The sequence below is a fragment of the Leptonychotes weddellii genome, chromosome 15 (genome assembly GCF_054177405.1).
Source record: "Leptonychotes weddellii isolate Sample4059 chromosome 15, ASM5417740v2, whole genome shotgun sequence".
NCBI lineage: Eukaryota > Metazoa > Chordata > Mammalia > Carnivora > Phocidae > Leptonychotes > Leptonychotes weddellii.
In genome coordinates this window covers 4,836,882-4,854,718 of record NC_138383.1, presented here as the reverse complement: position 1 = coordinate 4,854,718, position 17,837 = coordinate 4,836,882, and the positions used below count along the sequence as shown (strand labels likewise).

At 44.1% G+C, this 17,837-nt stretch overlaps 1 protein-coding gene and 1 long non-coding RNA gene across 4 annotated transcripts in view; both read right to left on the bottom strand.

Annotated features, from left to right (window-relative positions):
• The window catches only part of PRPSAP1 (phosphoribosyl pyrophosphate synthetase associated protein 1), a 30,585-nt gene that overhangs the window by 7,506 nt on the left and 5,242 nt on the right, over nt 1–17,837 (bottom strand). For all 3 annotated transcript variants that reach the window (XM_081804436.1, XM_006728047.3, XM_031037165.2), the window contains 5 exons: nt 13,826–13,892; nt 7,747–7,919; nt 6,291–6,406; nt 5,780–5,835; nt 5,055–5,200 (listed from right to left, as the gene is read on the bottom strand). In XM_081804436.1, the coding sequence (XP_081660562.1) occupies nt 5,055–5,200; nt 5,780–5,835; nt 6,291–6,406; nt 7,747–7,919; nt 13,826–13,892 (558 nt within the window). The remainder of the gene's footprint in view (nt 1–5,054; nt 5,201–5,779; nt 5,836–6,290; nt 6,407–7,746; nt 7,920–13,825; nt 13,893–17,837) is intronic.
• Nucleotides 575–5,036, bottom strand: LOC145717273 (uncharacterized). Its single transcript, XR_014140378.1, has 2 exons — nt 1,313–5,036; nt 575–1,119 (listed from the first exon to the last, which is right to left on the bottom strand). It is a non-coding gene; the product is annotated as an uncharacterized LOC145717273 (long non-coding RNA).

Sequence of the window (17,837 nt, the reverse complement as noted above, 5' to 3'; positions counted from 1 at the left end):
CTTAATCGCAGGAAACAAACTGAGGGTTGCTGGAGTGGGGGGTGGGGTGGGAGGGATGGGGTGACTGGGTGATAGACACTGGGGAGGGTATATGCTCTGGTAAGTGCTGTGAATTGTGCAAGACTGTTGAATCTGTACCTCTGAAACAAATAATGCAATATATGTTAAGAAAAAAAAAAAAGAAGAAGAAGAAGGTAGCAGGAAGGGAAGAATGAAGGGGGGGAAATCGGAGGGGTAGACGAACCATGAGAGACGATGGACTCTGAAAAACAAACGGAGGGTTCTAGAGGGGAGGGGGGTGGGAGGATGGGTTAGCCTGGTGATGGGTATTGAGGAGGGCACATTCTGGAGCACTGGGTGTTATGCACAAACAATGAATCATGGAACACTACATCTAAAACTAATGATGTAATGTATGGGGATTAACATAAGAATAAAAAAAATTAAAAAAAAAAAAAAAAGAGGAGCTAATGTCTGTTTTCACTTTAGTGGTGAAAACCACATCTTCATTTGTAAAATTATCAAGCCAGGAAAATCAAGCCAAAAAAGGTGACTTTCTCTTTTTGCGATCCAAACTCTTAATTTTCACCACTGTGGCAAGCACAGAGCAGTGTTTAGAGAACCACTGACATATAATCCTTTCAAGTTCATCAGATGCCCTTGCCATCAGGATGGAATGAATTCTATCTTACAGAACAGAAAAATTTATACAACTTCACTTTTAATTTCTCAACTTTAGCACTACCGACATTCTGGCCTAGAGAACTATTTGTTACACTCAAAGGACATTCCGTGGCTTCTCTGGCTCTACACAAGATGCCCGTGGTACCCTCCCTCCAGCTGGGTGGAGAGACCAGAACGCCTTCAAACATTGTGAAATATCCTCGGGGCGGGGGGGGCGGGACGACACAAAACCAAAGATTCTGAGAGTGAATACTTTTGGTCTTGTCCTAGCACTCCAGTATCTTCAACCTCATTACTATTTTATTTTATTTGAGAGAGAGTGCATGCGTGCGGGCAAGCAGGGGGAGGGGCAGAGGGAAAGAGAATCTCAAGCAGATTCTGTGCTGAGCTGGGAGCCCAACTGGGAGCTTGATCCCACGACCTTAAGATCATGACCTGAGGGCGCCTGGGTGGCTCAGATGGTTAAGCGTCTGCCTTCGGCTCAGGTCATGATCCCAGCGTCCTGGGATCGAGTCCCGCATCGGGCTCCCTGCTCCTTGGGAGCCTGCTTCTCCCTCTGCCTCTCTCTCTCTCTCATGAATAAATAAATAAAATCTTAAAAAAAAATTATAAAAAAAAAGATCATGACCTGAACCAAAACTAAGTCAGTCACTTAACCGACTGAGCCACCCAGGCACCTCCTCATCCTCATTACTATTTTTTAAAAGATTTTATTTACTTATTTGAGAGTGAGCGAGCGCACGCACAAGCAGGGGGAGGGGCAGAGGGAGAAGGAGAAGCAGGCTCCCCGCTGAGCAGGGAGCCCGATGCAGGGCTGGATCTCAGGACCCTGAGATCATGACCTGAGCTGAAGGCGGATGCTTAACTGAATGAGCCATCCAGGCGCCCCTCATCCTCATTACTATGAAGTAAACTATTATAACATACTGGAAGCGTAACTGATACATAAATACAAAGCATATTTAATTTGGAAAGTACAATTACACAAAACTAGCATTTTTTTAAAGCATTCCCTTGCCCAAATCTGTAAGAAGGAATCAGAGAATGATCCTATGGCAACTGTAAAAGTTGTAATGTAAACACACTAACAGGTCTATGAGGGAACACACTGCTGTACACCACCATATAAAATATTACACTAATTTGGCAATATCTATCAAAATAACCTTTGACCCAGTAATTTTATTTCTCGGTTTTTATCCTGTAAGTACACTGAGTCACTTACGAAAGAACATAAGTCAAGGTGAGTCATAGGGACTAACGTGTGGTGACTGAGTGCATACTCCAAAGCCCACATCTTGGTTTGTAAATACCACTTTCCACTAAAGGAACTGGGGCTGCTCGTTGAAATGATGATTCCACAGCTAAGAAAGTACAAGATAAATATGGAACATCTAGTTGGACCAGGAAGTATCAAAAAATGATACGAACATGTCAAAAGAACACAGAGAGGGGCTTGAAGAGGCTCCCTCTGGCCAAGTCTAAGACAATATGAACATTACAATAAATAGCATTGGATTAGAACACCCTGAATAAATTAACATTCTATGAATCCACTCTGATATAAGTGAATGAATAGGGAAGAAGTGGAATTGGAAACATCACCACTTGATCACAATCATAGTAATAACTGATTCAACCTAATATGAGAAATAAGCCTCAATAAAGAGATATTCTATAGAAAAACTGGCCTGTATTCTTCAAAAATATCAAGGTCATGGGGTGCCTGGGTGGCTCAGTCATTAAGCATCTGCCTTCAGCTCAGGTCACGATCCTAGGGTCCTGGGATCGAGCCCCACATCAGGTTCCCTGCTTGGCGGGAAGCCTGCTACTCCCTCTCTCACTCCCCCTGCTTGTGTTCCTGCTCTCGCTATCTCTCTGTCAAATAAATAAAATCTTTAAAAAAAAAAAATATCGGGAGGGGGGTGGGAGGATGGGTTAGCCTGGTGGTGGGTATTGAGGAGGGCACATTCTGCATGGAGCACTGGGTGTTATGCACAAACAATGAATCATGGAACACTTCATCTAAAACTAATGATGTAATGTATGGGGATTAACATAAGAATAAAAAAAAAAAAATCAAGGTCATAAGAGACCAAGAACAGAGGAGCCGTTCCAGATTATATGAGACTAAAGAGAAAGGTCAACTGAGTCCGATGTGTGATTTTTATTGGGTTCCAGGCCAGAAAGAAATGATTTTCCTTTGCTCTAAAGGATACAGTGGGACAACTGGTAAAATATGAATACGGTCTGCAGATTAGGTAATAGTATTGTAACAATGTCAGTTTCCTGAGTCTGATAATTACACTGTGGTTATGTAAGAGAGTATCTGTTTTTTGAAATATTTACTGAAGCATTTAGGAATACAGGACATTATGTCCACAACTCATCTCAAATGGTTCAGAAGAAAAGAGTATGTATATAAATGTTAAATCTGGGGCCTCTGAAGAGTAGAGAGGAATTCTGTATTATTCTTTCAACTTTTCTCTAAGACTGCAGTTTGTTCAAAAGAAAAAGCTTCGTTCCAAACCCCAGCTCCACCAGCTCCCGGCTGTGCTCAGTTGCCTCACTGGCAGAATGAGGGATAACACAAGTACCTACAAGATTGTGTGAAGTCTGAAGATCTACTAAAGAGCTTAGAAAACTCTGGACACAGAAGGGCTCAAAAGATGTTTATTATTGGCGCTTTTTCATAGCCAAAGACTGGAAAAACTCACATGTTCGTCAACAGGGGACTGATTAAGAAAATTTTTGTCTATCCATAAAATAGAACACTCACGAAACTGTAAAAGACTGAGAGAGCTGTACAGATTGATGGGGAAGGAGCTCTTGAATGAGAAAAGCAAGGGGTAAAACAATGTGGTTTAATATACTCCTGCTGTGTGAAAATGAGACAAAGAGAAATACATTATTTGCCTGCATATGCATAGAGCCTCTAAATGGATATAAGAGACCAACTACACTGGGTATCAGAGTAGCTGGTTGTGGGGCAGGGGGAAAGAAAAGTTTAGGTGGGGTAGGAAAGTTTTTTACTATAAAGAATTTTATACTTCTTAAATTTTGAAATATGGGAATATATTGCCTAGTCAAGAACTTTAATTATGAAATCCTCAAATAAAATAAAATGCTACAATACCAAAAATTTAAATTAAAAGAGTTTATTACTTGTTTCTCTTGTATAAAAAACCTCCAAAGTTTACACCTTAGACAGGAGCCTGTCTGAAGTAGCCTGTCTGGGGTATAACCATGCTGGTATTCCCCGCCCCCCCCGTTAATCTCTGTATGTTTCTGAGCTATGGCAAATAGATACAGATTTTAAAAAGAAATAATCTCCTTCCTCTAAAAAATATACTGTTATCTTCCAGTATAGAATGCCAGTTATTACCACTCAAAATCCATGGAAATAAATAGCCTCCACACTCCTGGATTAATAACAATTTAGTCAGGGGGCACCTGGGTGGCTCAGTCGGTGAAGCATCTGCCTTCAGCTCAGGTCATGATCTCAGTCCCAGGATCGAGCCCCACACTGGGGTCCCTGCTCAGCGGGGAGTCTGCTTCTCCCTTTCCCTCTGCCCCTCCCCCTTCTCTCTCTCTCTCAAATAAATAAATAAAATCTTTAAAAAAAAAATAACAACTTAGGGATCAGGTCAAAGGGTTGTATTACTAAAATAAGTGTTAGAAGTTACCTGGATCACCAAAGCCTGGTGTATAATCAACGGCTGCTATCGCCCACCTTACCAAAATATAAAAGCTTAAGATTTCACACCTACAATTTTTTCACTAAAGCTAAAATTACTTCATACTCTCTGAATGCTAAGTGCTACCCAGATTAGTTCAATTGTCCTTGCACAGTCTGTGACTGTAATGCCACCTCCTTTTACAAAAGGGGAAATCAATGTAATACCATTCAATTATCTAAAAAAACCAAGATGGGGTGCCTGGCTGGCTCAGTCGGAAGGGCATGTGACTCCTGATCTCAGGGCTGTAAGTTCAAGCCCCACGTTGGGTATAGAGATAACTTAAAAATAAAAATCTTTAGGGGAGCCTGGGTGGCTCAGTCGGTTAAGCATCCGCCTTCAGCTCAGGTCATGATCCCAGGATCCTGGGATCAAGCCCTGCATGGAGCTCCTTGCTCGAGGGGAACCTGCTTCTCCCGCTCCTCCCAGCTCAGTGCTCTCTCTTTCTAATAAATAAATAAAAATCTTTAAAAAAATTAAAATTTAAAAATTAAAAAAAAATCTTTAAAAAAATAAAATAAATTAAAAAAAAAAACCAAAATAGCATACATTCATATATGTATTAACTCCTAACCATTCATATTACTCAAAACTTTCTTCAATTTGCAAGTGAAATAACAGAGCTCATCTTACACGGCAACTCCAGACCCGGGTGGACAGTAGCATTTTTGACCATCGGGGGAGAATGGCGACCGTCATCCATGTCCAGCTCTGTACACTGGGCTTCACCGTGAATCACAGCTAACCCCAGACGGAGTCTCTCAGCGTATGACTGGGCCCTACGAGAAAGACAAGAAACGGGGAAATTCACGGGAAGAAAACCCAAGTGTTGCCATCTCATCACTATTAATCATCAAATGAAAACATAATTCAAACTTTTAGGGACACGCAAATGATTTAGACAAATCAGAAGATGAGGCCCAGACCAGAATGTAAATGCCTCAAGAGGAACAGTGAGGCACAGGAGACATGGGCCAGCATCTGATTCTAGATAATTTCGGTTCTACCCTTTGTCCAATATTGTAACACTCATCTTCAGAAGATGGAACTTTGTTCAAAAAGATCTCTTAAAAAACTACTGCCTAAAAAACGCTCATAGCCCTCCGCTGTCCTTTTCCTGAGAACCTGAAGGAAGAACTTCCTTTTCTCCCACAGGAAAACCGAGTAACTCAGGGACCGCCTTGTATTGTTTGGAGAATGGCGATAAGCCCTGGTGGGGAACAGGACAATAACATGGGGGAAGCTGGAGCCAATGAGTTTTTCCAGGCAATGTGACAACAGACCCTGAGTTCCAAAACAGCTCATTTTGACTTGAGAAGCTCCCGAAAGGAATTTTTATGAATGTCCAACTTCCTTACCTTTTGGCAGCATCAGGAGACTTAGCCACAATGACTGCATTCCTGTAATTCGGAATCTAGATTTGAAGGAAAAATAAGAAAATACTGAGAAGTTATCACAAACTAACACCTGGGTGCTGGTATGACACTTTTTCCTCTCATAACAATGATCCATACTAGCAAGCAAATAACACTAGAATTTCATGGACACGTTTAAAATTTAACACTTAACAATTAACATCATTGCAAAAGTACTGCTACTTCAAGAAGATAAAAAATAATTACTTCTTAACACCTTCATTTAAGACAACATAAGCAAATTGCTAAAGATACTTAGAAGGAAATCCATTTTTAATGGCTTTAAAAAAATGATCCTCCATGCCTACATGCTGACCCTATCTGGCTGCCTCAGGCATTGAGACTTAAGGGGAAGATCATCTGATGTGCCTTTCAATATTGAAATCTGATACCAGAAAAAAACTACATAGGGTCTCTTTTGAGGACAATGGGGTGTTTGCTGGTGGCTCCTCACTTCTTCCTGGATATACTGAAGCAGGAAAGGTGAGGCTCTAAGGTTGTCCACGGGAAAGCTGAAAAAGCCTTGTATTTCCTTTTGATGAAGATCCATAGTGATAATGTGAGTTAAACCTGAAATTTTAAAACAAAAAATTACAAAGTTCACCCCTACAAGTTAATGGCTACAGTGGACACAAATTAGACGCCCACTCCTGTTTCCTAACCGAAGATTGAGAGCAGGGAATATATTGTGAACAAGCACATTAGTTACAGACTTCATTGGTAACCTTAACAACACTCAATGAACTAAAGAATGTTGTCAAGCCTCAGGTAAAAGAGCCTATAACCTTCCACATGGACAGAGAGCTAAAGCAGAGAAAAAAGTGCTCTCCCCTACTATCATAACTAGCTTAGTCCTGAAAATTAAGAAAAATCAGGCAAAAGCAAAAATATTAATATGGAATTAATAAACACTGAAGAAGTAATGGATGTAAACAATAGTAAGGCCTTGATTAAAGAATCTAGGAAGAAATGTTAAAGGCCTGTGGCTGGAGCGGAAGGAATAAGAACACAAAAGCAAAGTAATAGACGTATTAGAAGAAAAATCCATATCGAAGAGTTTGGAACAATTTCTAAACATCATAAAAGAATGAGTGAAGGAGTACTCTTATAGAACAACAATAAAGACATACTCTTATAATCAGTCGTGCTGAACAAATAAAAGGTACATATATAAAAACATTGCAAATGGACAAAGGTCACTGCAACCATTCTAGAACAAAGAACCAGTATTACCCATTCCTCCCCAAACACTACACATTTTTAGAGAAAATGGAATCCAAATGTTTCTCAGGACTTGAATGTATATTAAAGTTTTTAAGTAAACATGCCAGGCAAATAAAATCCCAACTGCTATCAAGTGTTATTACATTGGACTCATAGGCCAGAAAGTATGTTACCGCTATAAAAACACAGAATAAAAGCAATGAGAATGGGCTGCTATACAGAAAGACGGTCAGAGAGGGAGGAAAAGGAGGATTATATAAACTGGAGAAGCAGTAAAAGAAAAACCCAGCTTTAATATTATGTACATAAATAGAATCTAGCTAATAACCAAGGCAAATAGGTAAATCTACACCTGCAGCTCAAAAGATCCCATACAGACGCCAGGATCGCGGCTAAAGTTTTCATGAGAAGAGGAGATGGCACAGAATGATGAAAAAGCCCAGGATTAGAGAAGAGACAACGTCACTGTCAAGTAAGACAAAGAGGAAAGGAAAACTAAGAGTTTATACCTTGGCTCACATATCCCTAACCAGAACTATCAAAAGTAAACAGGAAGAAAGCAATTAGTGAACAACACTTAAAGAAAACAGAGATCCCACATTAGCTCTCTGAGGTAGGGCCTAATCTCGTGCACAAAGAGTCCTAAATGACAGGGCGGGAACCCCGGGGCCTGTGTCCACACTCACCTGCTTTCGCCAGCATGGATGCCAGGAGCTTGCACACAATGGAACCCCTCTTCCTCATCTTGCTTTGCTTGCTGTAGGGGAAGTAAGGGATGACTCCGATAATGTTCCTGGCACAGGCAGTCTTCAGTGCGTAGGCCATGATCAGCAGCTCCATCACAGCTGTATTCACATCTCTGAAACAGGAAAAATTTGTATTTTGGGGTCAGGTTCATTGAAATGGCAGCATTTCAACCTGGGCTGCCAAGATGGGCATCATGGACATTTTGTCATCACACTAGCTGATGACGGCACCTCACCAATCCGGGGAAAGCTTATTAGCTCTTCTTTTGAGCCGTGGTTTGCATCTGCAGTCACGTAAATCCAGTGCCCAGTTATCCACGCTCACCTTTGCCTGGATCTTCTGTCGGTGACATGGTCACTGGGGTGGCACATGAAGCAGATGTCAGCTGGCGGCCAGGGTGAGCCAACACCTTGGGCCTGTCCCAGGGACCGTAGGCTCAGGCCAGCACACCAGCCCCTCGCTTCCTATGGATGCCAAGGGAAACCCACTGCCCTGCTGTTGAGCTGCCAGGGCCAGAAAGGATTTGTTCTCTTTGTTCTTCACAGGGTAGAGGGTAGGGGGCAGGATGGGGAGGTCTTGGATCCAAGTTTTCAAAAATCTCCTCATTCCTTTTTTCTGAAGATACACAGATGCCCGACAAAGATTACCCAGAGAGACAAAGAAAGAAATATGAATCTGGAAGATATTCAAAGGAAAGGCTACTTCCGATTTTAAGGAATGTGGATTGCTACCCCTTGCCACGACTGATCGAGCCTAAGGTGGGCTCTGCCCTTAAAAAAGGCAAGAACCTTAGGGTGGAGGGAAGCTCATCAGTGGGGCCCTCAGGAGCTGAGTGCCTTGCGTCACTCTACCCCACGTTGCCTGGAAAGGTCTGGGACTAGAGCCAAAAGTGGCCCTAACAGGATCCTCCCTGAGTTTCAAAAGAGGTGAGTTTTCAGAGAATGCAGCTCGTTGCTCCTGAGGGCGGACTGGGTAGGAGATGCAGTGGACCGGCCCTTGGGGACGGGGCCTGGCAGATGCCTCAGCCTGAGCTTGGAACAGACTCTCACAGCCAGGGAAGTGAGCTCAATGGCTGTGGTGAGGTACCCTGCCCGGGGGCCTCGTAACCCAGTTCAGATCACTTTCCCCTATCCTCCAAAGACAGGAAAAAAAAAAAATGGTGAGCGTCTTGAAGTCCTTCGGATACTCTTCCAATGCTCAACCTTCCCTCTCTAGCCTCTTCCCACTCCTCCTTGGATTATCCAAGAGTCCTCAAACACCCCCTCTTTTGGGTCAGGAGTGTATCTCCCTTGCCTTCCTGAGAAAGAGGATCATTTCCCATGTAGTTTCTATGTGAGGAGTAGACTCTCAGGTGTCAGTTCTTGAATTGTCCATATATAGCAGTGAGGCTGCCCTCATTTGGAGCAAAATGGAAAGCTTGCCATCAACATAGCAGAGACTTCATAATGCTTAAGTAGTTAAATGAAATATTCATCATGAGATTGCTTTTTAGCCTGAAGGACAGAGAGACCATATCCTCCCAGTCTCCCAGTTTGTTTGCCTCTCTCTCCAAGGGCGCCCATCCTTAGTACATCTGGGAGTGAGACACTGGAGACATCGTTGTCCTCTGACGGTGTTTTCCACGTCCACATTCAACTTAGAGAACTCCCAACCTCACCTTTGTAATTTGGAATTTTTTAAGTATTTCAGGGTTCTGTCATAAAAGCGTTTCTCCCAGAGGGTAGATATAATTGATTCAGGATTTGACTTCAAGACAACTACAACATTCCTTTCGGACTGCTGACAGGTTACACTATTTTCCAGTTGTTTCCTTCCTCTGAAATATATTGGAGCATTTTCCTCCTCATCCTCCCAAATTAATAATGTCCCAAGTCTGGCATCAAAAGGTTAGAGGACACACAATCGTTTGGTAAAATCAGGACAAAACACTTACCAAACACTTTCAAGGTACTTGGGAATTCATTATACTTGATCAATGTTAGTTCATTCATACATTCAACAAATATTTATTGAGCAACATGAATCAGGCACAGTGTTAGGTGGTGAAGATAAAATGGCAAACAAGGCTGATGACATCTCAAGAAAATGCCAGAGACCCACACTGGACCACCCTGTGGTAATCATCTGTCCCAAGAAGGAGCACATCTAACTCAATATTCTGCCTCCCAAAGGCTTTCATACTTGATTCCACAGAGGGGAGAGCGTCCCTTCCCCCATCCGTTCCCCCATCAAAACTGATGCCTGTGGGTTCTGAATGTTCAGCTGGAAGGCTACACAGTCCTTGAAGGATAGTGTGTAAATAACTCAGGAGTCCACATCTAGACCGAACACCGGGCATCATATACACTATAGCCGAAATCCTCTTCTGCATACAGACTGTCGGTCAATGTTAGAAATACAATCAGAGCTTTCTTAACCTTCCACTGGTGTGATAGCATGTGGCAGCATAAAAGTTCCACCGTCCGTGGCTTCCTTTTTTAAGATTTTATTTATTCATTTGACAGAGAGACACAGCGTGAGAGGGAACACAAGCAGGGGGAGTGGGAGAGGGAGAAGCAGGCTTCCCGCGGAGCAGGGAGCCCGATGTGGGGCTCGATCCCAGGACCCCGGGACCATGACCTGAGCCGAAGGCAGACTCTTAACGACTGAGCCACCCAGGCGCCCCCTGGCCGTGGTTTCTTACATCAGATGTCAATGCAACAATATACTCAGAGTTGAAGTTAATTTAATAGATTCTGGAAGAGTATCTGTCCAGGTGGTGGGCTTTTAGCTGGCCTTGTGACAGCATTTATAACACACAACCATAGGCTACAATGAGGTTTCGATAGCACACCACAAGGTGGGCCCAGATAGTAAGATGTTAACGTAACAAGATGAACAATTTCGGAAGGGCCTTGATTTCAGCGTAACTTTCCTTCCATTAATTACTAATTTCTGCCATGAGGTTTCATTTTCTACTTGTTCCTTTTCCTAATGACCTATGCCAAGGCATTCAACATCCTCCAGCCCAAGGCTAAGGAAAGCCTCCCATGCCCCACCCCTTTGGTCAGGAAGGCGACAAAAGAGCCTTTGTCACATTGGCTTTCCCCATTCACTGCCAGACCCTAGACAAATTGGACACCAGGCAGTTAATCTGTGGGCTAGCAGGGTGAAGAAAAGTTGGCTGGCAGCCTCTACTTTGTTTATCTGTTCCCTAAGACTGTTCCAAGTACATCCTGGCTAGTTCTTGTGGCCTTTGTATCTAAGTAGGACAATCTTAATTGTTTACCAACTGACTCGTTTTTTCTTTCCCCTAAGATAAGCACATCCTATATTACATTCGACCCTTACTGCTCTGTCATTTTTGATAGACAAAGACAAATGTAAGAAAACAGACACGGTCTATATACATCAACTGAACAGAGCGGGACTGCAAAGCGAGGCCAACACCATAGATGGAAGTCACAACGATACGGTGATGGGGTAGGATTTCCCCCACCCCCGACCCCAAGAATTAATCATCTGCAACAAATAAGTTGTAAATGTGCTTTTAGTGACCCTTCTTACGTTACACCAACACACTGGAGCTTGTAACATAAACAGGGAAATTGTCCTTCAAGAAACACTTGGTAAGCTTCATATCCATTTTACTTTCCTTGCTCAGTATAACTGAAAGCTCCTCGAGTATCACACATTTCACTCATGCAACAAAATCACTTCCTTCTGAATGGCTTTTTGCCATTTCCAAATACTTCAATTCCACCCTCAGCAATCAAAGATGTACCTTCAATGGAGTGGTCACAAGAAATAGGCTGCAAGCTCTGAGTGGTTTCGGAAGGTGAGCCCCAGCATCAGAGCTATCGGGGCGGCGGCCGCAGCAATGGCAATGAGGACAATGCAGCCTTACCCTTCGCCAAGGACAAAAGCCAGGGTGACAGGCACAACACCAGAGGGCAGCCTCGAGGGGTGTCCCAGGGCCCTCACTACGCAGCATTTTACTCCCGGGAAAGACCCACAGGTCTCCTCCTCCTTCCCAAGGTGCAGCATCGAGCAGAGCACTAGGCAAGAAGAATGCCATGACCAGGAGGCAACCAGCACAAAACCCAAATTGCTGGAGGACTAGCGGGCGACAGAGGAGTAGCCATCAACACTGCGCCCTATCTATCAATACTACAAAGGCAATTTCGTTTCCTGGAATCTTCCTGATCACCGCTAAGACAAATAGGACGCCTGCAGGTTTTTGCTGCAGGCACCTCCGTATAGGCTACTGATGACTGATTCACCCCACCCCCCCAGGGGAAGGGAGGGGCTGAAAGTTCCAACTCTAACGGGCTGTTGGTTCCCCTGGCGAATAGCCCCCATCTCAGCTTATCTAGGTGCTTTCCAAAAACCACCTCAGGTGTGGTTGAAAGGGGGCTTGTTAAATACAAAAGACACCTTTATTGCTCTTACCCCTTAGGAAATTCCAAGGGTTTTAGGAACTCAGCACCAGGAAAGGAAGACCAAATATATATTTCTTTCTCTCTTTTTTATTTATTTTTAATTAAAGATTTTTTTTTAAAGATTTTATTTATTTATTTGACAGAGAGAGACACAGCGAGAGAGGGAACACAAGCAGGGGGAGTGGGAGAGGGACAAGCAGGCTCCCTGCCGAGCAGGGAGCAAGATGTGGGGCTCGATCCCAGGACTCTGGGACCATGACCTGAGCCGAAGGCAGTTGCTCAACAACTGAGCCACCCAGGCGCCCTTTAATTAAAGATTTTATTTACTTATTTGACAGAGACACAGAGAGAGAGGGAACACAAGCAGGGGGAGCGGGAGAGGGAGAAGCAGGCCTCCCACTGAGCAGGGAGCCCGATTCAGGGCTTGATCCCAGGACCCTGGGACCATGAACCGAGCAAAAGGCAGACGCCTAACAACTGAGCCACCCAGGCGTCTCTTTAAATTAATTAATTAAATGGGCGCCTGGGTGGCTCAGTTGGTTAAGCGACTGCCTTCGGCTCAGGTCATGATCCTGGAGTCCCGGGATCAAGTCCCACATCGGGCTCCCTGCTCAGCGGGGGGTCTGCTTCTCCCTCTGACCGTCTTCCCGCTCGTGCTCTCTGTCTCTCATTCTCTCTCTCAAATAAATAAATAAAATCTTTTTTAAAAAAAATTAATTAATTAATTATTTACATTTTAAGTAGGCTCCACACCCAAAGTGGGGATCAAACTCACAACCTTGCGATCAAGAGCTGCATGCTCTACCGACTGAGCCAGCCAGGTTCCCCCAAATATGTTTCTTATTACAAGTCACATTGTCAATGAGGCTCAGAATAGCTTCCAAGCCCGATGTGGTTTAAGGATGAAAGATGATACATGTAAGTGGGTGCACACTGCTGGCGTTTGGCGCCATTCTTATTATTGACAGTCTCAGGAATCTAAATTAACCAAGACATGAAGGTCTGCATTTTTCAAAGACACACATAGCCTAATTACCCCATTCCCTGGGAGGGGATGAGAGGAGATAATCCCACAGGGAAGGTCACCCTCAGGTAGGCTAGGATTTCCCCTAAGGGAAGGGGTGGCAGATGCTATCTACAATAGACAGCTAGAAATGGGCCACTGTGCAAAAAAAAAAAAAAAATACAGTGCAATCAAAAGCTAATAATGTACTATACGCTGACTAACTGAACATAAATAAAGTGAAAAACTGTCTTGATGGGTACAAATCGGCAGCAGTTATGCATTGTATTTAACAACAAAAAGCTTTTTAGCAGAGAGGAGCAGACATGGACTAGGTTCAGTGCATACGGAGGTAAGGAAGGTATTTTTCCCCTTGAGTGGTTTAAGCTTGGAGAGGAAGATCAATAGTACAATGTGACAAACAGGGTAGGAATGTTAAAAGCCTACAACTGGATTTTGGTAAGCATTCAGTTGAACATGCAAACACATTTATAGTGAAAGAAAACTCAATTGTTGTTTATATGATAACATAGTGACTTGCATCACTAAGATTTTTAGAGGAAAAGGGATACATAAAGTAGTGCTAACTCTTACCTGGGTATTGTCTGTATAATGAAAATATCTTGGCCACGAACAGACTCTTTTATTTCAACTCTTGTTTCTGAAAAATAAAAAAGTTCTACTGTTTAAGAAAAGCACTTCATGATACAATAATTAGGCAGCAGTTGGAGGGAGTAGAGATGCATCTAAACCAACACTTCATCTAGTGTACCAAAATAAATTCTCAATAGATCTCAGAATGACACGTATACAAAAAATGTGAAGCTAAAGGGAAAATAAGCCAAAAATATGCCAAAAGGCAAAAGTAACACCAACAGGTCCACAGAAAATCTCAAGGTTCAAAAAAGAAAATCCAACACCAAAATAAAGACGAGAGGCTTGGGGAAAAGTCTACAGCAAATAAGGAGGTCAAAGGTTAACATCCTTCTTTCAACAAATGCCAAGGCCTCCTCTGGGTCAGGCCCTGTCCTTGGGGTCCCAAAGTGGAGGACCTGGACCAAGTGGATGAAGACCGATCCAGGAGAGACAACACAATGCCAAAGGCTGGCAGACTCTTCAGGCCAATGTGCCAGAAAAAGACCAAGAGATGGGGTACCTGGTTGGCTCAGTTGGGAGAGTAGGCAACTCTTGATTTCAGGATTAAGAGTTCAAGCCCAATATTGGGCGTGGAGCCTACTTAAAAAAACAAACAAACAAAAAGAGGGGCGCCTGGGTGGCTCAGTTGGTTGAACGTCTGACTCTTGGTGTCAGCTCAGGTGGTGATCTCATGGGTCGTAGGATCGAGCCCTGCATCGGGGTTCCTGCTCGGTGGGGAGTCTGTTTGAGGATTCTCTCCTTCTGCCCCTCACTCCATTCGTGCACACTCTCTCTAATAAATAAATCTTATTATTTTTTTTTAAGATTTTATTTATTTGAGAGAGAGAACGAGATAGAGAGCATGAGAGGGGGGAGGGTCAGAGAGAGAGGCAGACTCCCTGCTGAGCAGGGAGCCCGACGTGGGACTCGATCCCGGAACTCCAGGATCATGACCTGAGCCGAAGGCAGTCGCTTAACCAACTGAGCCACCCAGGCGCCCCAAATCTTATTTTTTTTTTTAAGATTTTATTTATTTATTTGACAGAGAGAGACACAGCGAGAGAGGGAACACAAGCAGGGGGAGTGGGAGAGGGACAAGCAGGCTTCCCGCGGAGCAGGGAGCCCGATGCGGGGCTCGATCCCAGGACCCTGGGATCATGACCTGAGCCGAAGGCAGACGCTTAACGACTGAGCCACCCAGGCGCCCCTAATAAATAAATCTTAAAAAAAAGAAAAAGACCAGGAGAGAGAATAATAGGGCTGGGAACGATGGCCTCACCGCAAGCTGGAACGTGTACCGAGGAAGGGAGCACGGAACATGCAGAGATATGGGGGCAGAGTGTGCCACGCAGAGGGCTAGCCAGTTACCCGCTTGGAAAACGCAGCGAATGAGGAGGAGAGCGAGGGGTCAGATAGCCAGCGGGCGCCAGACCATGCAGGAGTCTGGACTTCATTCTAAGGGTGACAGGAGAGCCACTGGGGGAGGAGTTGAGGATGGGAGGGGGTGTGATCTCTGACTGCTGTGCGAAGAAAGCTGGACGGCGACAGTGGCACAGGAAGGCCACCCTAGTTGGTTCTGCAGGAGTCCCGGCAAGCAAGGACAGCGGTCCAGACCGGAGGGCGGCAGCGGAGGCGTGAGAAGCCGACAGACTGAAGGTGTATTCGTGAGTCACAGCGCACATGTCAGACAGGATGGATGATAAGCAGTGAGGGCAGAGCTCAGATCCCAAAGGGCCCTGTGTGGATGCTAAGGAGACCGGACTCTAGCCCGCAGGATTTCAGCAGGGATAAGTCAAAAACATTTGCATTTTGGAAACACCTTGGTGGAGGTGAGTAGAATGGCCTAGGGAGACTGAAAATGGAGGCAGGAAAGCCTGTTAACAAGCTACTGTAACAGCCAGAGAGAGGGAGAGAAGGAGAGGGGAGGAGAGGGAAGGAGAGGGGAGGAGAGGGAAGGAGAGGGAGGAAGGGAGAAGAGGCCTAGAACAGTGATGGAAGGATGGAGAAAAAGGTCTTCATTTTTTTTAAAGATGTTTTAAAGATTTATTTATTTATTTGAGAGAGAGAGAGTGTGCAAGCAGGGAGAGAAGAGAAAGAATCTCAAGCAGGCCCCTAGCTGAGCACAAAGCCTGAGGCAGGTTCAATCCCAGGACCCCGAGATCATGACCTGAGCCAAAACCAAAAGTCGGAGGCTTAACTGACTGAGCCACCCAGGCATCCTGATAAAGGTCTTCATTAAACCATCTTCTCCTCCTCTGGTGCTTATTTTCAGGAGATTCCCAAATGCCATCACCATAAATTAAGATCGTTATTGCTAAATAGACTAGCTCACCTATCTGCATTCACCATTAGGGGTTTTTTGTTTTTAAAGATTTATTTGAGAGAGAGAGAAGAGAGAGAGGGCAAGAGGAGGGGCAGAGGGAGAGGAAGAGAGAATCTCAAGCAGATCCCACCCACTGAGCACGACTCAGGGCTGAATCTCACCACCCTGAGATCATGAGCTGAGCAGAAATCGAGTCGGACACTTGATGGACTGAGCCACCCAGGTGCCCCCACCTTTAGGTTTTTAAATACCAACATCTCCTGTCTTGGCAGTAGATAAAGTTTCTAGTCACCAAGTAGAAAGTTACTAAGTATGGGGACGCCTGGCTGGCTCTGTCAGAGGAGCATGGGACTCTTGATCTTGGGGTCCTGAGTTCAAACCCCACATGGGTTGTAGAGATTACTTAAATAAAACTTAAAAAAAAAGTTACTAAGTGTGGAAGCTGGCTGAAGGATATCTAGGGGCTAATTATAACACACATGGAACTTATAACATCCTGGGTGTTAAGTGCTTTCCACTAAACTATCCAGTAAGTTACCTTTCCCGTTTCAAATACCTTGTTTTTTTTTAGATCCCTGAACATCATTATGTCTTAGTAATTTATCATAGATAGTTAATACCTTAGAAAGAAAAAAGGAAGCACAGGGTCATAAACCTAGGTTTCAACTTTGTAAAAATAGCTCCAAATTATTTTATATTAACTGGTCTCCGCAGGGCATTATAGTCTGAAGTATGTGGCCCCACTAGGGAGACTGATGATGCAGCATTTGCTAGGACACTGGCCATCAACAAAGGGCTTTCAAGCATTATCATTTAATGTTACAATTTTCCACAGAAATGCAAACGGAAGCAAAAATGGGTTATCAACCCAGGATGAGAGTCTACAAGAGACCTGAGAGCAAAATTTGCGGATGAAAGAACTCAAAGATGGTTTTTCAATAAGTCATTACTACCTGGTAACAGACTGCTCTTGATACCAGTTGATGACCTAATGAGACAGATAAATGTAAAAGGTATTTATCAAATGTAGCCCAATATAGAAGAAAAAAACATATTCTCTACATCTCTCCTTTTTTCATTGTATAATGACAGGACACTTGCATTATCTTGGGAAGAGGGGAAGGAGACTAAGAAAGAGAACAAAGAAAGAAATCAAGACTTGGAGGGAAGTAGAGCGTAATGGCTTAGACCTGATGTTAAAGAGAAAAATGTTTTTGTGTTGCACGTAATATCTGCCTTTTAAAAACATATCTGTTGGTGGGGCGCCTGGGTGGCTCAGTCGTTAAGCGTCTGCCTTCGGCTCAGGTCATGATCCCAGGGTCCTGGGATCGAGTCCCACATCGGGCTCCCTGCTCGGCAGGAAGCCTGCTTCTCCCTCTCCCACTGCCCCTGCTTGTGTTCCTGCTCTTGCTATCTCTCTGTCAAATAAATAGAATTTAAAAAAAAAATAAATAAGGGGCGCCTGGGTGGCTCAGTCGGTTAGGCAACTGCCTTCGGCTCGGGTCATGATCCTGGAGTCCCGGGATCAAGTCCCGCGTCGGGCTCCCTGCTCAGCGGGGAGCCTGCTTCTCCCTCTGACCCTCCCCCCTCTCATGTGCTCTCTCATTCTCTCTCTCTCAAATAAATAAATAAAATCTTTAATAAATA